This window comes from Falco peregrinus, chromosome 14 (genome assembly GCF_023634155.1).
Source record: "Falco peregrinus isolate bFalPer1 chromosome 14, bFalPer1.pri, whole genome shotgun sequence".
NCBI classification, from domain to species: domain Eukaryota; kingdom Metazoa; phylum Chordata; class Aves; order Falconiformes; family Falconidae; genus Falco; species Falco peregrinus.
In genome coordinates, this window is record NC_073734.1 from 2,947,477 (window position 1) to 2,963,560 (window position 16,084).

Below are 16,084 nucleotides of genomic sequence, written 5' to 3' on the forward strand. Positions count from 1 at the left end.
AGCAGTCTGCTGTCCTCTGCTACAGGTTTTATATAGGCATACTAGAAAGCTAATATATGGACCATGCAACAGACGTCATTACTTTGAAACGTGTCATTCTCCATCTGGCGTTTCACTGCTGGTGTCGGAAGCAACACAGGGCTGTAACAGCTCTGAGAACTGCCCAGGCCACTTATGAACCTGAAAACTGACAATTCCTCTTCACCTGCCTGAGGAAAGCATTTCAGGAATCTATTACAAGCACCTACAGCTGTCCCTCAGTCTGACCTTGGTGGTGTTTTTTCTTTCTTTCTTTTTTTTTTTTTTTTTTTCTTCCTCAGAGTGAGAGCATTCTAGTACCCTGATAGCTTCTTCCCTAGCAGAAACCACTGTAGACGAGGGGTCTAGATAAAGAATTTTTAAACCTGTGCAATGTATATATAAGACGACAACATTCTAAGTTACAACTCATAATAGAGCTTTCAAATAATACTTTTGTACACAAACTGAATTCCACAGAGTACATTCAATTCCTCAGCTGGCTTTTTAAAAGTCTCACTGGGACCCTCCTGCCCCCCATTTCCAAGCCGACTTTGCTCTCTTCAGGTCTCCTACACATAGGAGGCATATGTGTAGACCCGACCATAGAGCCAGACCCTGCTGTGTTATGCTGGATTCCAGCTGATGATGGCAACAGCAATTGTCACAGCAGCCTGGGCCTCAACAGCAACCTCAGCAGAGACATACTCCTCCTCAGAGCACCATCAACTCCAGGCAGATCCAACAACCATAGGTTCAAGGCAGACCTTCTGTGATGCTCCTGGTTGTCTCTTTCCTCACCAAATTTGCTCAACTGCTCGTTCCTAGGGAAAATCCAGGACCTTTGAAATCTAATGTGTCTGCACTGTGATGTGGGTGGGTGACTGTATGGCTCAATGTCAGGTTTTAAATTCCCATTACATAAAGGAAAATATCCAAAGAACTAATTGAGAAGCACAAAATACAGTCTGTGGGTATATATACTTATACACGTAAAAAAAAATCTCACCCCATTTGGGAGAAAAGGACCAGGACAGAACAAATATAAAAAAAAACAGAGAGAAATGAGAAGACAATGAGTGGGATAGCACGTGTGAATGGAAGGTATGCGGCTCCCTAGATTTATGGCAATTTGTACCTGATTGTTCATACTAAAGCCATTATGGGATGATTAGAGAAAAAGGTGAAGCTTTAAGTCCAGTGAAAATCAATAGAAACGTCTGGAGCAATTCTGCTGCACAAGTGAAAGGACTATTTACTGTATCCGGAGCTCCTCTTGGGTTACAGCCCACAGGGTTCAGGCCAGCAAGGGGAGGGGGTTGTGAACGAGAGAAACAAGTCAGGAAAGAGAAGACAGTTATAAAGACGACACAAAATGAGGACACACACACACACGCACACCCCCCAAAATAAAAAAGAAAAACAAGTGTGAAGAAAACAAGAAGGCAGTCATAGACCAAATACTGCTGTGGATGAAAACCTGCCACACCTCCAAATACTGCCTGCCCATAAGCATGGCTAACATGCACGCGTACACAGGCTTCTTTTCCAGCCTCGAGCAACACTTTGCTCACAGATCCCAGCATCAACGTACACAGAGCATAAAAGCACAGAGACAGCGGCGCTCTCCCTCCGTCCCTTCCTGCTCCATCCACCCAGCCTTCTCAATGCCTGGATGAACACACTTGTCTGACAACAGTGAAAGCTGTTAAGTGCTCCTGAAGAATCTCCTAAGGGTTAACAAGCTGCCTTATGGCAAAGAGCCAACAAAAGTGTGGCACATACTGCTACGCACAATGTTTTCAACAATGCTGAATTTTTGTGTAAAAGAATAATTTATATGCAGTGCTGTAAGGCATACAGGCCCCCATTAAAGCATCTGGAGATGAACACCCATCAGTCTACAGCTTTAACAACCACAGCTGCTACCAGAATCGCAGGCTGCAGAGATGTACCATGCAGATGAGACTGCGTCCTGCTGGAGATCTGAGCAGCTCATCTCCAAAGGATCACAATCCACTGTGGTTTGAAATACATCTTCCTTTGTTCCAGCACTTGGGCAATGAAAGAAGATGAAGTAAAGCCAACCCTTACCTTATAGAGCTTCAGGCTGGCCTCATGCCTCGAGTTCACCGTGTGAAGACGCAGCTTCTCTAGACTGTTGGTGTAGTAGTCGCAAGCATTGCATTTCAGATGTACCGGATTCCCAATGGCCACACACTTCAGCCTCCACTCATTGGCCTTGCCACCCTCCTTGATATGTGCTACCAGCTGGTATTTCTGCACATGCTTGTCTGTCTTACAGTGGAGTTGGAAGTTTGCCTTGAGCTGTGTGTTGTAGCGGCACAACTTGCACTGGTACGAGTCCCCCATCACTGCCTTCCACTCGTCTTCAGGGAGGCTACGCTCCACGTTCATGTGGAGGCCCAGCATGTCCAAATTATCTGTAGTGAACTTGTTGCACACAGCACACTGGAAGAGCTTCAGCGATGGGTCGTTTGTTTGCGTGAAACTCTCACCCAAGTTCATTAGCTCCTCAGACACCAGCTGTCCACCACCTAACCGCATGTCCAGGGGGATCTCTCCACCCACTGCACAGAGGAAAAAGGGGAGAAAGAGGTCAGAAAAGCTGAATTCTTTACTTGCCAGAAGAGAAGCACAGAGCAGAACACTCACTGCTCTCAGTGCAACTCTTGCACCCACCAAACACAGCGACAGCCCAGCACAGCTGTCCCTGCACTTATTCCTCTGCACTGTCGGTCAGTACCACATCTGAAGAAAAAAAACCAACTGCAGCCAGTGTGTAAGGCTGGGAAAGGACCGCAACAGCCCTCGCTACCCACCCGCTGAAGGAGAAGTACCCAACCCTCTGCCCATGGAAGGTGCCAAGAAAAAACCCTACAAAGTTTCAGAGGATGAAGAATTCCTTAGTACCGCACTGCAAGTCTCTGTGGTCGTTTCAAGAGCGGTGTAACGCTTTATCCTGTTTTTTGTTGCCAGCCTGGAGAAGCAAGAAATGTTACCTCATGCAGTACCTGAGCGCGGTCTCTGCCAAATAAAAAAAGGTCAACAGTCACAAGTCCAAGTGACGGGAATATTACAGTTAGGCCACCGCACCACCGTCAGAAGCGGGCAACAGCGCAAAATGCAGCAAGTATAAAAACCAAATCTGCAAAGTGCCACTCCTGCACTATTAGATCTCATCTCTTGTCCAAGAGCTCAAAATGGTGGACAGCCTTCTAAAACCAGTGTTGACAGATGTTTTGTACACTCAAGGAAAAGACAACCACTATTAATAATCAGAGTGCAAGAGCATGTCAAGGAAAGCCAGCAGGACGCCTACTGTCTGTAAGTGTCAGATCTGCTCTTCAAACCAAGAGCTGCACTCTGTTCACTCACAGGAAATGAATGCAGCAAGCTCTTATTTACATCAGGGCACTCTGAAGATGTGGACACAGAGACTTTCCTTTTTCTAACATTAACTTCTTATGCCAAAGCACAGAGACCAACCACCAGCCTCTCCTTAGGACCTTTGCTCCACCTTGCTCTCCTCTTCCACTTTTAAGACATTTATGCTCCTCCTGCAGCTTTTGGGGATTTTATCTTCATCTTACATCATAGCTCAATGATCTTATTAAAGAAACCTTCAGGTCGACAGTTACTCAGTCAATCAAAAACAGAGATTTTATTTCCTTAACTTTCAGTTTCTTAAGTTTCAACCTTTGCTGAGAAGCAGCCAACACTGGGAAGACAGTCAAGGTTCAGGCAGAATCATACTGACCTTTCTGAAAGCATGTAAGCACAGCGGGTGCAGACCACAGCTTTGGGCAGCGTACATGCTACTGTTTTTTCCTGCAGAAATGCAGTACCACAATGTTCGTTACAGTCCTAAGCGGGAGGAACGACAGCTTACAAGACAACCTGAATGTCGAGACTGTTAGAGGAACAGCACCTCATTTTCATCAAGCAGATCTTGTGCTCACACGGAGAACTGGTCGGAGAGGGAAAGTCCCATCTGCATGCACTGCCAGGCACTTGTCTTTCCATCAAAGCAGTCAACCATCTTTTTTCTTGAGCCGCTCCATCCCTCCCTGCCACAGCAGAATTATACCCTCTGCACCTGCTCACTAAGTATCCGAAGAGCGAGGAACCTACTGCTTACCTTCTATGGTCCGTATCTCCTAAACGCAGTGATTTTTCTAAGCATCCCTTTACAAGGGTATATCCTGTGAATCCTCTCTGTAAATCAGTCTCTTCTGGCGATGATACACATCATGCAGTAAAACCCAAAGGCAGACTTTTCTGAATTATTAATATTCTACTCAAATGCAGTTTTGGGCTGAAGTGTAAGAATGGGAAAAATGTGCTTCACTTCTAGTGACGTTCCATAGTGTATGGACATGAGTCTAATGAGCTGAGCTCATGTCAAGTGTTTATTAACACGGGAAGGGCCTCCCTCCATAACACTCAGCTTGAGATTTGCAACCAGAAGAAGTGTACAATTCACAAATCACTCTCCAGGCAGCCTCACAGATGTTCAAGGCCTTGTCATGCACTTGAGGAGACTTCAGGTAAAATACTCCCAACTTCTCCCATGCCAAGTGCCCCGTGTTTCAGTAAGCAGGGGCTATGAGCTCCAAAAGGGCGCCCTCCAAGAAACACACCACAGACGACACTGTAACTTTATACACTACAAGCTGTATTACAAACGACTATTACATCTGTTGGCAACTTGGAGCTATTGAAAGGACACTAAAAAAAGATCGTGTCCTTCACCTCCCAAAGATACAAGCTGGGACATCACGGGGGGGGGGGGAAAGAAGATAACTACACAGTCACTTGGGTTCCTCCATTTTTTTTCTTTCTTTTTTTTGTGTCTTGTGTTGTTGTTCTTTCATATGTTTCATGTCCTTCTGGACTAATAATAAACTGTACTATGAATAGCTGAAGGAAAGGAGAACATGCATGAGACCAACAAACGAGTAATGGAGTGCGTCAGTAATAACAGCATCGATGGATGGACAAGGGTAGAGCAGGCAGAGTGCAGCACAGAGAAACTAGTTCAGAGGAAAGCAGGTAAAGCAGCAGACTTCTTTTCACACACTTTCTCAAGGCACTGTAAAAATTCTCAGCACCAGCAACACAAGTTAGAAAAAGCACTAATTCCTGTCAGCAGCCGCCACACCTGAAGCGTGGGGGTTCTGTTCCATGCCAGCTCTCGTTCTAGTGTGCTGCAAAGCTCCAACACACTGGGAAGCACGCGCTGCTGCCGGCCCTGGGCGACACCAGCAGCACGGGGGAGGAACCTAACAGGACCTGACCCCCTACCCCCATTCTAACTAATTCCTGGGCTAAATCGTGCGGGGATAGGGTGTGCCCTCCGCAGCGCCAAGTGCAGCGCCAACGCGAACACGATGAATCCTTGTTGTCAGGAAAAACGCATCTGGTAGTTCATTTTTAAGCGCTTTTGTCATCTGCAGAGAGAAATACTCTCTCTCTCTCTCACCATTCCCCTCCAGTGTAATCATTCTCATCTGGTCAAGCCTTGACTGCTGGATCTCACACTGGCATCAGAGAACAGCTTCAGCTCAGTTTCTTCAGGAAAGGAACAGCACCTCTCCCACCGAATTCATCGCAACTCTCAAAACTTGTTTACCTTTTCTTCTCAGGGCAACACAGCATGTAACAAACCAGCTCAACACCTGCCTTTCAGACTGCCAGCAGCTGACCATACCCTCTCACAAAGCCACGCGCCAAAGCACTCACACCCCTCACCAAACCAAGGAAAAACCATTAGGAAACACACTGTAAAGTAAGGATTTTTTTCTACAATGAGTTGGAACATTTAATCATGTCAGCAATAATCCCTATCTACTGCTTTATTAGCTCCCTACTAAAACTTTTAAAAAACATACCAGAAAAGTAACATAATTTTCCCAGGACAAGAAAAACTGGTCTGGGGGAGCGCAGAAGAGAGGTGTCTCCACTGTGTAGTCTGCATCCTCAACCACCACACAAAGGCAACTCACTGCACCGGAGCTGCACTACACAGGCTGCCCGGAGCAGCTGTGGGTGCCCCATCCCTGGCAGTGCCCCAGGCCAGGCTGGACGGGGCTGGGGGCAGCCTGGGCTATGGCAGGTGTCCCTGCCCCTGGCAGGGGGGGACTAGATGGTCTTTGAGGTGCCTTCTCACCCAAACCACTCTGTGACTCTGTCACACAGGAGGCTGCAGAGACAGAAGGAGGGGATTTGGCACGCAGCGTCCAGTCCATGAATGAGGGTTTTGCAGTAATGCAAACTCAACCCCTCCCTCACACATGGACACGGTGGAAAACCCTTCAGCCTCACCTAGAGATGGAGCCATCGTTGCCATGGGATTGGTGGGATCAAGCTGGAATCCACCCATCATGAACTGTGCATCTGAGGAAGTGCTGTCCATCTTCAGGTTGGGAAGGTTCATATTCTGTGCCAGGTAGTACTGGTAGAGCTCGGCCTCGGCGGGGGACGGCAGGCTGCCGAGGCCCAGGTGCCGGTTGTGTTGGATCTGGGACATGTTTTGCTGAAGCAGCATCATATTGTGCATGTGCTTCTCACTGGTCATGTGAATACGAAGGTTTCTAGCTACGTTGGTCTCATAGTCGCACACCTCGCACCGCCACGTAGGTTTGGTTTTTGGTTTGGTGGGGGAGGGGGCCCCACAGGTGCTACCGATGTTGGCTGCTGCGGCCGCCGCAGCTGCTGCAGCCGCCGCGGCCGCCCCAGCGGTGTGGCTGAAGACTTGCTCTCCCCCTCCGTTCTGCAGGTTTTGCATGTTGTTGAGATGCTTGTCCGACTGCATATGAATACTGAGGTTGCCTTTGGTAGTAGTGGAGTAGTTACAGACCTCGCAGCGGAAGGGCTTGTAACCACAGGTGTAGCTCTCACCCCGTGCCAGCCGCGGGTGTGGCTGTCCACTTTTGCAGTAGACACAGGAGCCACCCGGCTCGGGATGTTTCTCCTTCATGTGCGCCTCAAGCGTCTGCTGGTACTTGTAGTGCCAATTGCACTTGGGACACTTGAGTGTCTTACATGAGTTACGAGAATGCATCATAGTCATGTGGCCACCCAGCGACCGCGAGGAGCCCAGGACCGTGTCGCACTTTGGGCACTCCACACCGCTCCCCGAGGGGCACTCCCCACCCCCAAGTTCACAGAGGGGGCCAGCATGCTGGTGATGGGAGATGTAGCTCCCGTCCTCGCCCTCCGTGCTCTCATTTGGTTCTGGTGCTGTGGCATTGTCTTTATTGGCACTTTCATCGATAAAGTCCAGCCTCCTGCTGCCCTCTGCCACGCTGGCTCCACCACCCTCATTGTTAAAGCTTAAGTGATTCCTCCTGTTTGCACCATCAAAGACAAAGGAAGAAGCAGAATTAGAACTAGTAGAAGCTGTGCCCCGTGACAGGGTCTGGAGCACGTTAGGCATTAAGGGAGAGTTAGAAATGCTTTGGTTTGAGAGAGCAAGGTCCTTTTTGCTGCTGCCACCGCCTGCCACAGCCCCAGCATCCTCCTGGGGCCGGTCCTCCAGTTCATCCTCCAACTCACTCGGAAACAGTCCTTTGCAACCCTCATCATCCTCGTCGTCTTCTTCTTCCTCCTCCTCCTCCTCTTCCTCCTCCTCCTCCTCCACATCCTCCTCCTCATCCTCCTCCACCTCCTCGACTGGCTCTGCCTTTTCCGAGAGGCTGTCCTGGTTGCCCCCCTCTTGCTTCTCCCCCTCTGCCACCCCAGGGTCCTTCCCCTCTGAAGGTTTGGTGGGACTGGAAGCCAGCGGGCCCAGGGGGACTGAGGTAATGGGAGTCTTCAGAGCCGAGCTGGTCAGCCCGCCCAGGTTGAGGAGCGCGCTGGGGGCCAGGACGCCCGTCGGCGGGGGCTCCGCTCCACTGGCCGCCCCGACCTGGAGGGCCTGCTCACCTTCCATGCAAATGCCACTGAATTTACCATAAAAACTGTGTCCAGGGCCTATGAGGTTAGCTGCAGAAACAAGAGGGTGCTGAAAGGTTTTGTTTTTTGGTTCCAGAAAGCTGACAAGGGGTTCCTTGTCTTTGCCTATCCCTTGGATGATAGCGGAGATGTTCTTATTGCTAAGAATTTTCCGCTCCTCCTCACTCAGAGTCATTCGGTGGTCGTGCACTGCGTGGGTCACGAACGAGCGGACATACCCAAAGGAAAGCTTGCACAAGAAACACATCAGGATGGGCTTCCTCTTCCCGTAGAGCACAAAGCCATCAAATTTGGACAGGTCCACATTGTTGGGAACATCTTTGGATACACAGGAGCTTTTGGCAGAACCGTCGCTGTTCAGGTAATCCTTGTTGCTTTTGTGTCGCACATCGAAGACGCGGAAGCTGTGCAGGACGGGGCTGATGCCCGCCAGGGCTGAGGTATTCGGGAAGGCCTGGTCTGAGCCCTCAAACCACTTCCCGAAGGATGAGGCTATGTGGAAGGTGTTGATGATCTGTGGGTAGACGGGAGCGGCGGCGGAGGGCTCTCCCTGCTTGGGCAGAGAGTTCGGGAGCAGCGAGGGGAGAGCCCCGCTGCCGCTGCTGCAGGCGCCCCCGCTCTGCACCAGCTGGCTGAGGCTCTCCACGATGTAGGCCGAGCCATCCGGCTGGTAGACGATCTCGCCAGCCAGGTTCTCCACGTCGCTCTCCTCCTCCCCATCCTCACTGCTCTCGCTCCCGCTCTCCCCCCTCAGCGGCAGGGGCGGGCGGGTGCCGGTGCAGCGGTGCTCCATGTAGCTCTGCAGGCCGGCGAAGGAGGCGGCGCACTGGCCGCAGCTCACCTCCTTGCCGGTGGGCTCGGGGCCAGGGCCGGCCGCGGCGCTGCTCTCGGGGACACGCTCGGGGAAAGGGACCCTCAGGCTGTCCAGGGGGCCGCGGCTCTCCGCCGCGGGCTGCTCCATGCTGCCGGCTGTGTCGGGGAGGTGGGTGCTGTTGAGATCAGTCCATTGCTGGTGCTGAGGGATGCCGCACCCATTGTCCTTCCCAGGGATGACGGGCGAGTCACAGCCTTCCATGGCAGGGCCGGCACGGAGCGCTCATTGCACCCGGTACGGCTCGGACCTGCAGGCGAGGAGAGAAGGAGAAAGGCCGGTGAGTCAGGGAAGAGAGACTGTTCCTGTGAAGACCCCCCACCACAAAAGCTGCCAGCCCCGCTCCTCAGGACCAAACGGGAGGCCAAGAGAGCTGGCAGCCCAAGGCTGGCTCCAGGGACAAGCGGCCTGGCCGTGGGTAACACACCGCTGGAAACGAGCGATGGAAATAGGAACACAATTGAAGGGACCTGGAAGGTGGCGAAAGGCTCCCCCGACACCCTTCCTGAAGGGGGGCACGGAGATGGCAGGACCTGCGCTGCCGCCCCCGAAGCCTCATATCTTCAGGAAACAAACACACACCCACACAAAAATGTAACATAAAAGCTTTTGACAGAAACAGAGTTAAGACACCAGAACAAAACAGTGTTGGAGCTTTAGCACTTTGTAAAAATTGCCCTAAACCAGCTGCTGCTTGGGCGATTCCCTTCTGTTAGCGGTTCGGGGAGCACAGAACCAGAACTGCCACATGCACCTCCATGGCAGACCACGGGACTCGGAGCAATTCACAGAGATTTCGGAGTAACAGCGTTTGGTATGCACAGGAGACTTAATTGCTGTGTTCTGGACAGAGTTTAAATGGAGAGACGTCAGGAGAGAAACCAAACAGGAAATTCCAGATCTGACAAGGGTCCATCCTGCGGATCGGAAGGCAGTCAGCCCACCACACTCTAGAAAGCTCCGAGATCTGCAGGGCACAGCCTCCGCACACAGACGGCTTCCCTGACCCCGCCCCGTGGCAAATGGCGATGCAGGTCCTGGAGGAGAAGGAAGGACACCCTTCCCACTGTTTCCATTCCACCAAATACAACAAGGCCCGGAGAACTCCCACTGACCGTCAGGCAGCCAGCGAGCCCTGGCTGCTGAGCACAGCTGGCATCCACAGCTCCCCACCACCACTACCGGATTTGCTGCATCCTGCCAGCATCTCTCACACTGCAACCCTAACTGAGCCAGTTCAGCAGGACCTGCCTTTCTAGAGGTTACAGACCTATGAGATTAGGTAGCACTGCTGTTAGGAGCTGGAGCATTGTAATGCAGACCACAAATCAGCAGGAGATTGGCCAGTTCAGTTGCAACCCTACCAAGAATCCTGTCTGCAAAGAAGCATTTCTATAGTCTGCTTCCTATGGAGAGCTCTTGCACAAGCCACATGGGAGGAAACACCAGCAGAAGCTAAAGCACTATTACCTCATCTGTGAAAGTGATTTTTAACCTGTGGTCCACAGATTTCCTTGTGTATACAGATAGAAAACATCCACAGAAAACAAACGAGGAAAAACTGCGCAAGCAGAGGCCAACTTCACCACATTTTTACAGTCTGTGAACCAAGAGACAACAACAGACTCCTGCTCTAAATCTGTGGTCATCAATGCCACACAGGATTTTGTCCACAGTATTTTATATTCTACGAACCAAACACAAGCACGACCTTGCTTGTCAGACTGTTCCCAAACTGAATACAAGTTTGGGGAGAGTTTTTGCTGATACTCAGCATAAGGGTGTGGGGGAATGGGTGGTTTTTAATGTAATTTAACAATATGCTGTTCTCACTGGGTTTTGCTCTAAATAATACATTTAAAGTTACACAAATTCTTTTAAGTCTCCCTTTAAACCTCTCTCATTTACTACAGCTTCATCAAAGTTGCTCTTATCTGAGCATCTGAGCTGCCACTTCAGCTCATGAAATACTCCAAGCAGCACACAGAGCTGGAGCTCTGGCCAGACCAGACTAATAGTCAGGATGATTAGTCCTGACTAATAGCCCTGCCCCCCCACCCGTCTGTACACAGCAGACTCGCGTACGCATCAGCTGACACCTCGGGCTTTAAGGTTTCCTCCCTCAAAGGCTCCAGTCACATCAGCAGCCTGCTGCTGCCCTTGGTCTCCTTCAGCAGAGACTATGGGCAACGTACACTGCTACCTAAACATTACATATTATATATTTATTCCAGTGTTCTCTAGCTCGATTTGAGTCCCCAAGACCTGGAAGACCCTCGCAAGCTCTTGCAGAGCAGCATGCCTGTAACAGACAACAGCCTTTTCCCCATGCATCCACCTGCCTGGCGCACAATGCACGCAACGGTGCTAGCACCTGGGGACTCGATGCACAGACATGCGGTTGGTACCTCATCAATTGGGGAAAAAGAGGAAAAAGTATGAAGAGTACTGAAAAGTTGCCACGTAAGTTGCAAAGCAGGCAACACGCCACAGCAGCACTGAACGAATTACATGAATTAATTCAAGCAAAATAAAGTGGAGCAATCTTTTTTCCTGGTTTCATTATCTACCAATTTATTTTCCTTTACTACACAAAGCCATCCATACCTTCATGTGTTCATATTTTCCCTTTATGCTGTTTCCTGCACAATTATGTATGTGTAATTATGTCCTTGTCCTTGTATGCATGTCAGATGCATGCGCGTCTACATGCCTTCACTTTTTCCAAGCCCGTCTTCATCCACAACAATGGAAAGTTATCATTTCTGCGATACTACAGATTAACATTAATAGCAGTGCGTTAGAACAGATATGATCCCCCAAGGTGAGAAGAGGATCCCTCTCCCCTGTCCTCCAAATTACTGCTGTTCTTTTTGGGGCTTACTCCTGCACACTCTTTGCAAGTACAGTTCCTAAATGCTTTTGCCTAGTAGTTACTTCACGGCTCCCAGTACCCCTTCCCTGCCTGGTGAGCCTCCTACTGCTAAGGGAAGAAAAAACTCCCGCCAGCACCAGAAAGCACTCCAGCAGTTAGAGGGAGGAGGGGGATGTGTCTCCCGTCTGTTCTCACCCTTGCATCAGCAGTAACATCCCCTACACTCACACATCACTCCTGGGCCGCGGGAAGCTGCAGTGGAACAGGACGAAAGCAAGTCAAATCCCTCACGCTGCTGACCACGAGACTGGCATCCTGGGCATACCTGTTTGAAGGTATCCGGGTAGGTTTTTGTCCTATTTTACTTCTGGCAAAGCTTGAGGAAAAGCACTTACAACTACCCATGAAGGCAGAAAGCAACATCTCTCAAAGCAAGCGTGGCAAGGGCGCCTGTGGAAGGACATGGAGGTGCAATGGCGTAATGACCAAAGCTTTCTCACACAGTATCACCTCACAGCATTTCCAGTTCCCACTTTCCTTGCGTTCTATGCCATACACAGCTGTCTGTGGTTGCACTGGGAATAAACAGCGATTTGATCTGCAATAAAAATAACCTAGTGCACTGCGTGGCATAAGAAAGAAGAGTGCCATAATCCTGTTGCTGAAAGGCTCAATCTTCTTAATCAGCCAGTTTTGGTCACCTTTTTAGTTTTAGCTAACGACACTTCAACACTGCATTGTAACAGCTCTTTCTTGCACCAGCTCTCTCCCACTGAACATTTGTCCTTAGCCATGTGTTTTCTTTAAACTGATCCCAGATCCTTCTGTATTGAGGCTGCATATTCACCCTCCCACAACATGACATCCTCCCTCCCTCCCACCGCTACCTTTTGCACTGACAACTGCAATCCAAATTAAACCAGATCACGTTGGGTGGAAAAAAATAAGTAAGAAACTCCTCATACTTCTGCCAAGAAAAGTTTTGGGAATATCTATGCAGACTTCAAAATGCCATGTGGAACAACAGCACCCCACAAGCGCTTTTAGACAAGAGGCGCTCGGCTCGCCGGCACAGCCAGCTCCCCAGGAAACGGGTCCGGACGAGATCCAACACGCACCTGAGCATCTCCACTATCAAAAGCTCTTGACTGGCAGGAAGGTGCCTGACTGATAGTTGGGCCAAAAGGGTTAGCAGGGCTGATGGGGCGGGAGGGTTAACAGCCTGATTGTAAAATCAATGTAATAAATGCTTGGTAAGTTACAGGAACATGCGGGAAGAGGAGGCCGCGATTGATAAAGGACTGCGGCTTTGATGCTGCACTGGGGACTTGTTTATTGACAAGAAAGCCAATCTCTTCTCCCAGCCAGGCCAGGCAAACCTGCAAGCGCTTACCAATTAATTGGTGGGCTTTTCTGCCTTGGGTTACTTTAACATCTCTGCCCCCACTCACTCCAAGTTAACCAGCTCAAGAGGTGCTACTCCAAAGGAATCTTCCTGCCTCTCCCTCTCCTCAACATGGAGGCAGCCTTCTAGGGCAGGCAGAAAAACCCACAGCTGAAACATGGCCAGCCAGAGCCCCTGGACACAGGCCAAGCCCCTACGCAAAGCAAGGCTCTTCTTGCCCGTTCCACTCATCACCAGAGCTATTCCTAAAGAACGATGCTGAGGGAGGAAGAGGCAAAGAAATAAGTGTTCCTATTCCCGTAGGAACTGCAGTTATCATCCCTCTAAACTGAAAAGAGCAATTTCCTCGTTAAAGCAAACCAGACTCTAAGCAGGAGTACAACATAGTTACTAGTCTACTACTACGGACCCTGCATCCTCCTCCATCCCAGCCCACCCCAAGTGACCCACGTGGGACAAGGAGAGCTTGCAAGAACAGACAGACCACTGCAGGCTCCACACCTCCCATCCTCTCCCTGCCCCCCGCCCTCTCTGCTCTGTTTATCGGCCAGTCAATAAGAAAAGGTAGTTCTTACTTAAGGAGGCAGAAGTCAACTCGTCAGGTCGATCAGCACTCTGTCTGTAAACATGGTTTCCCGTAAAATCAATGAACTCCAGTTACAGAGAGAACAGCCTGAGTGCTGGAGACTCCCTGTGCTCCCACCGCCCCAGCAGCAGGAAGGGCTCTCCCCGGTCCCTTCTCCAGCCTCGCATGCCACTGCTGCTCCTGCCGCCATGCTCACCGTGCCTCTGGCACACAGCCCACCCAAGCCCCTGCCCCTTCCCCGCAGCACTGCTGCATCTCGCAGCCCCTCCAACCAGATGTGGGATGCAGCTGGAGGACGCAGGCACTGCAGGGCAGGGAGCGCTCCGTCAGGGCAGGAGCATCAGCCACGGCAGCCCAGAGCTGAGCTGCATCTGAATGGCACAGTGCAAACCAAAGCACTGCACTGTGTGCCCCACACTTTCATCGAGAGTTTCTACTAACCACGGCTGGTAGTTTGCAGCCACGTCTTGTCCAGAATGCAAGCCAAGTCAATCCCCACGTCTCCCCACTGTCACCTCCTCACAGCCCCCCGCCCCATCCTCACAAGGACGGATGTGCCATCATACAGTAACGCGTCCACCGTCAAGGAGTGGCTGGTGTTAAAGCAACACCCTTCGCCCCCCGGCAGGCCGGAGGCTCCTGGGGCAGCCCCTGGCCCACACCACCAGCCCTGCTTCCCTCCCAGGGACGCGCAGCGGCAGCGCGGGTGGCAGGGACAGGAGCTGGAGGGAGGAGGGGGTTCCTGCTGTTGCCCAGGTTTCCCGAGAATTAAATATGAACAGCCGTGCTGTGTAATTTTAAATTGTTAATTAGCACAGGGTTAATTAGGCGGCCCTTTCACAAGAGGCTGTTTGGCAGTAAACCAAGACTGGAAGCAATGAGGAAGGAGGAAAACAAAAGGAGAAAGAGACAGTGAGAAACTGTTCCCTCAGCTAATGACCCACATGGCACCATGAAAAAAAGGGTGCTGAGGACAGGGAAAAGATACAAGCAGATGCATTACATCCACGGCCATTACCCTGGAAGATACCCAGTGAGGCACCCCTCCCCCTGCCTATTCCCACAGCCGCACGGTGAGAGAAGTGCTCAACCCTGTAATGAGCAGGGTCTGCTCCTTCAGAGCATCCTGGCAAGCAGCAGACGCTCAAACTCCAGCCAGCTCTTAAACATTCTGCCATGGCTCCAGAGAAGACGGAGCTCACGCAAACGCTCGCAGTCAGCGACTGAGCTTGAGTGGTTCCTGTTGGAGAAACTGCACAACGGCCTCTAAACTTTGTAAATACACACCTACCTGTTGTGCCAACAGACGCTCTATAAATCAATACCATAAATGCAGGCTGAGAGGCTACCCTCGATTAGCTCCAGCACAGGTGCTGGTGATTCAGAGGGCAAGCGGAAAGGGACAGAGGCAGGAGGACAAAGACAGCACAAGGACTAAAGGCGGGTAAGCACACCCCTCCTTACACGCTCGGCTTGGCCTTTTACAATGTCCTCCGAAGGACAGAGCCTGGCAAGCGCTAGTGTTCAGGGCAGCCAACGAGCTCCTGTCTCAAGAACAGCATTCAACAATGCTTGTTTCAGTCTGAAAACTAGGGATAGACCTACCAAAGGTGACCGAGCAGCCAGGTGAACTTCACGATCCCTAGGACCAGGTATGTTCAAAGCTCCCAAGAGCAGGAAGTCCGGGAGGGGGGAAGCAGGGCAATTACCGTGTCCGTCTGGAGCAGTGACACAATGAACCCAGAGCATCAAAGCTTTGTGTGTCGCTTCCCTGCACCTGGCATGCTACAAAGCACTCCTGTAACACTTAGGAAATCACATGTAGAAAGACAGACATGACAAAACCCATTACCTAGGATCAAAAATTCAAAAATTAAGGAAGAACAGAATGTATGCTGCCAAAGCAACTTTAATTTTGCTCCTGTATGCATATGCATTATGATACTGTCTTTAATTACATGATCACACACTGCCTCACTTAGTAAGCGGGATGGTCACATAAGAGGGTAAAAAGGTTCCATAAGCATGTTGTCACTTTATGAGATTTATACAGCAGCTGTTATCACACAAATATGTAGAAAGTCACTTCCTAGAATAGAAAGATCTTTTTAAATTTCCTAAGCAACAAGGGCTGTATACTTCCAGCTTCATAGTGATACAGAGATAGCTTCAATTCACAGTTTCATAAAATGCTTTCATCTTCCACCTTAAACAGAAGACACAGATTCCAGCTCACTCTCATTCATTAAGGTGCCAGAAAGTAGTAAGAATACCTGCCAGCCTAAGGGAAGCATCAAGGCTTCTGCAACAGGACTTGAAATATTAGGACAAAATTGTACCTATTAGCCA

General features: G+C 50.4%; 1 protein-coding gene across 2 annotated transcripts in view; it reads right to left on the reverse strand.

The window, feature by feature from the left end:
• ZFHX3 (zinc finger homeobox 3) overlaps positions 1-16,084 on the reverse strand; it is a 174,288-nt gene that overhangs the window by 104,910 nt on the left and 53,294 nt on the right. For both annotated transcript variants that reach the window (XM_055818473.1, XM_055818472.1), the window contains exons 2-3: positions 6,367-9,119; positions 2,113-2,609 (exon numbers count right to left, since the gene is read on the reverse strand). In XM_055818473.1, the coding sequence (XP_055674448.1) occupies positions 2,113-2,609; positions 6,367-9,073 (3,204 nt within the window). In that variant the 5' untranslated portion in view covers positions 9,074-9,119. The remainder of the gene's footprint in view (positions 1-2,112; positions 2,610-6,366; positions 9,120-16,084) is intronic.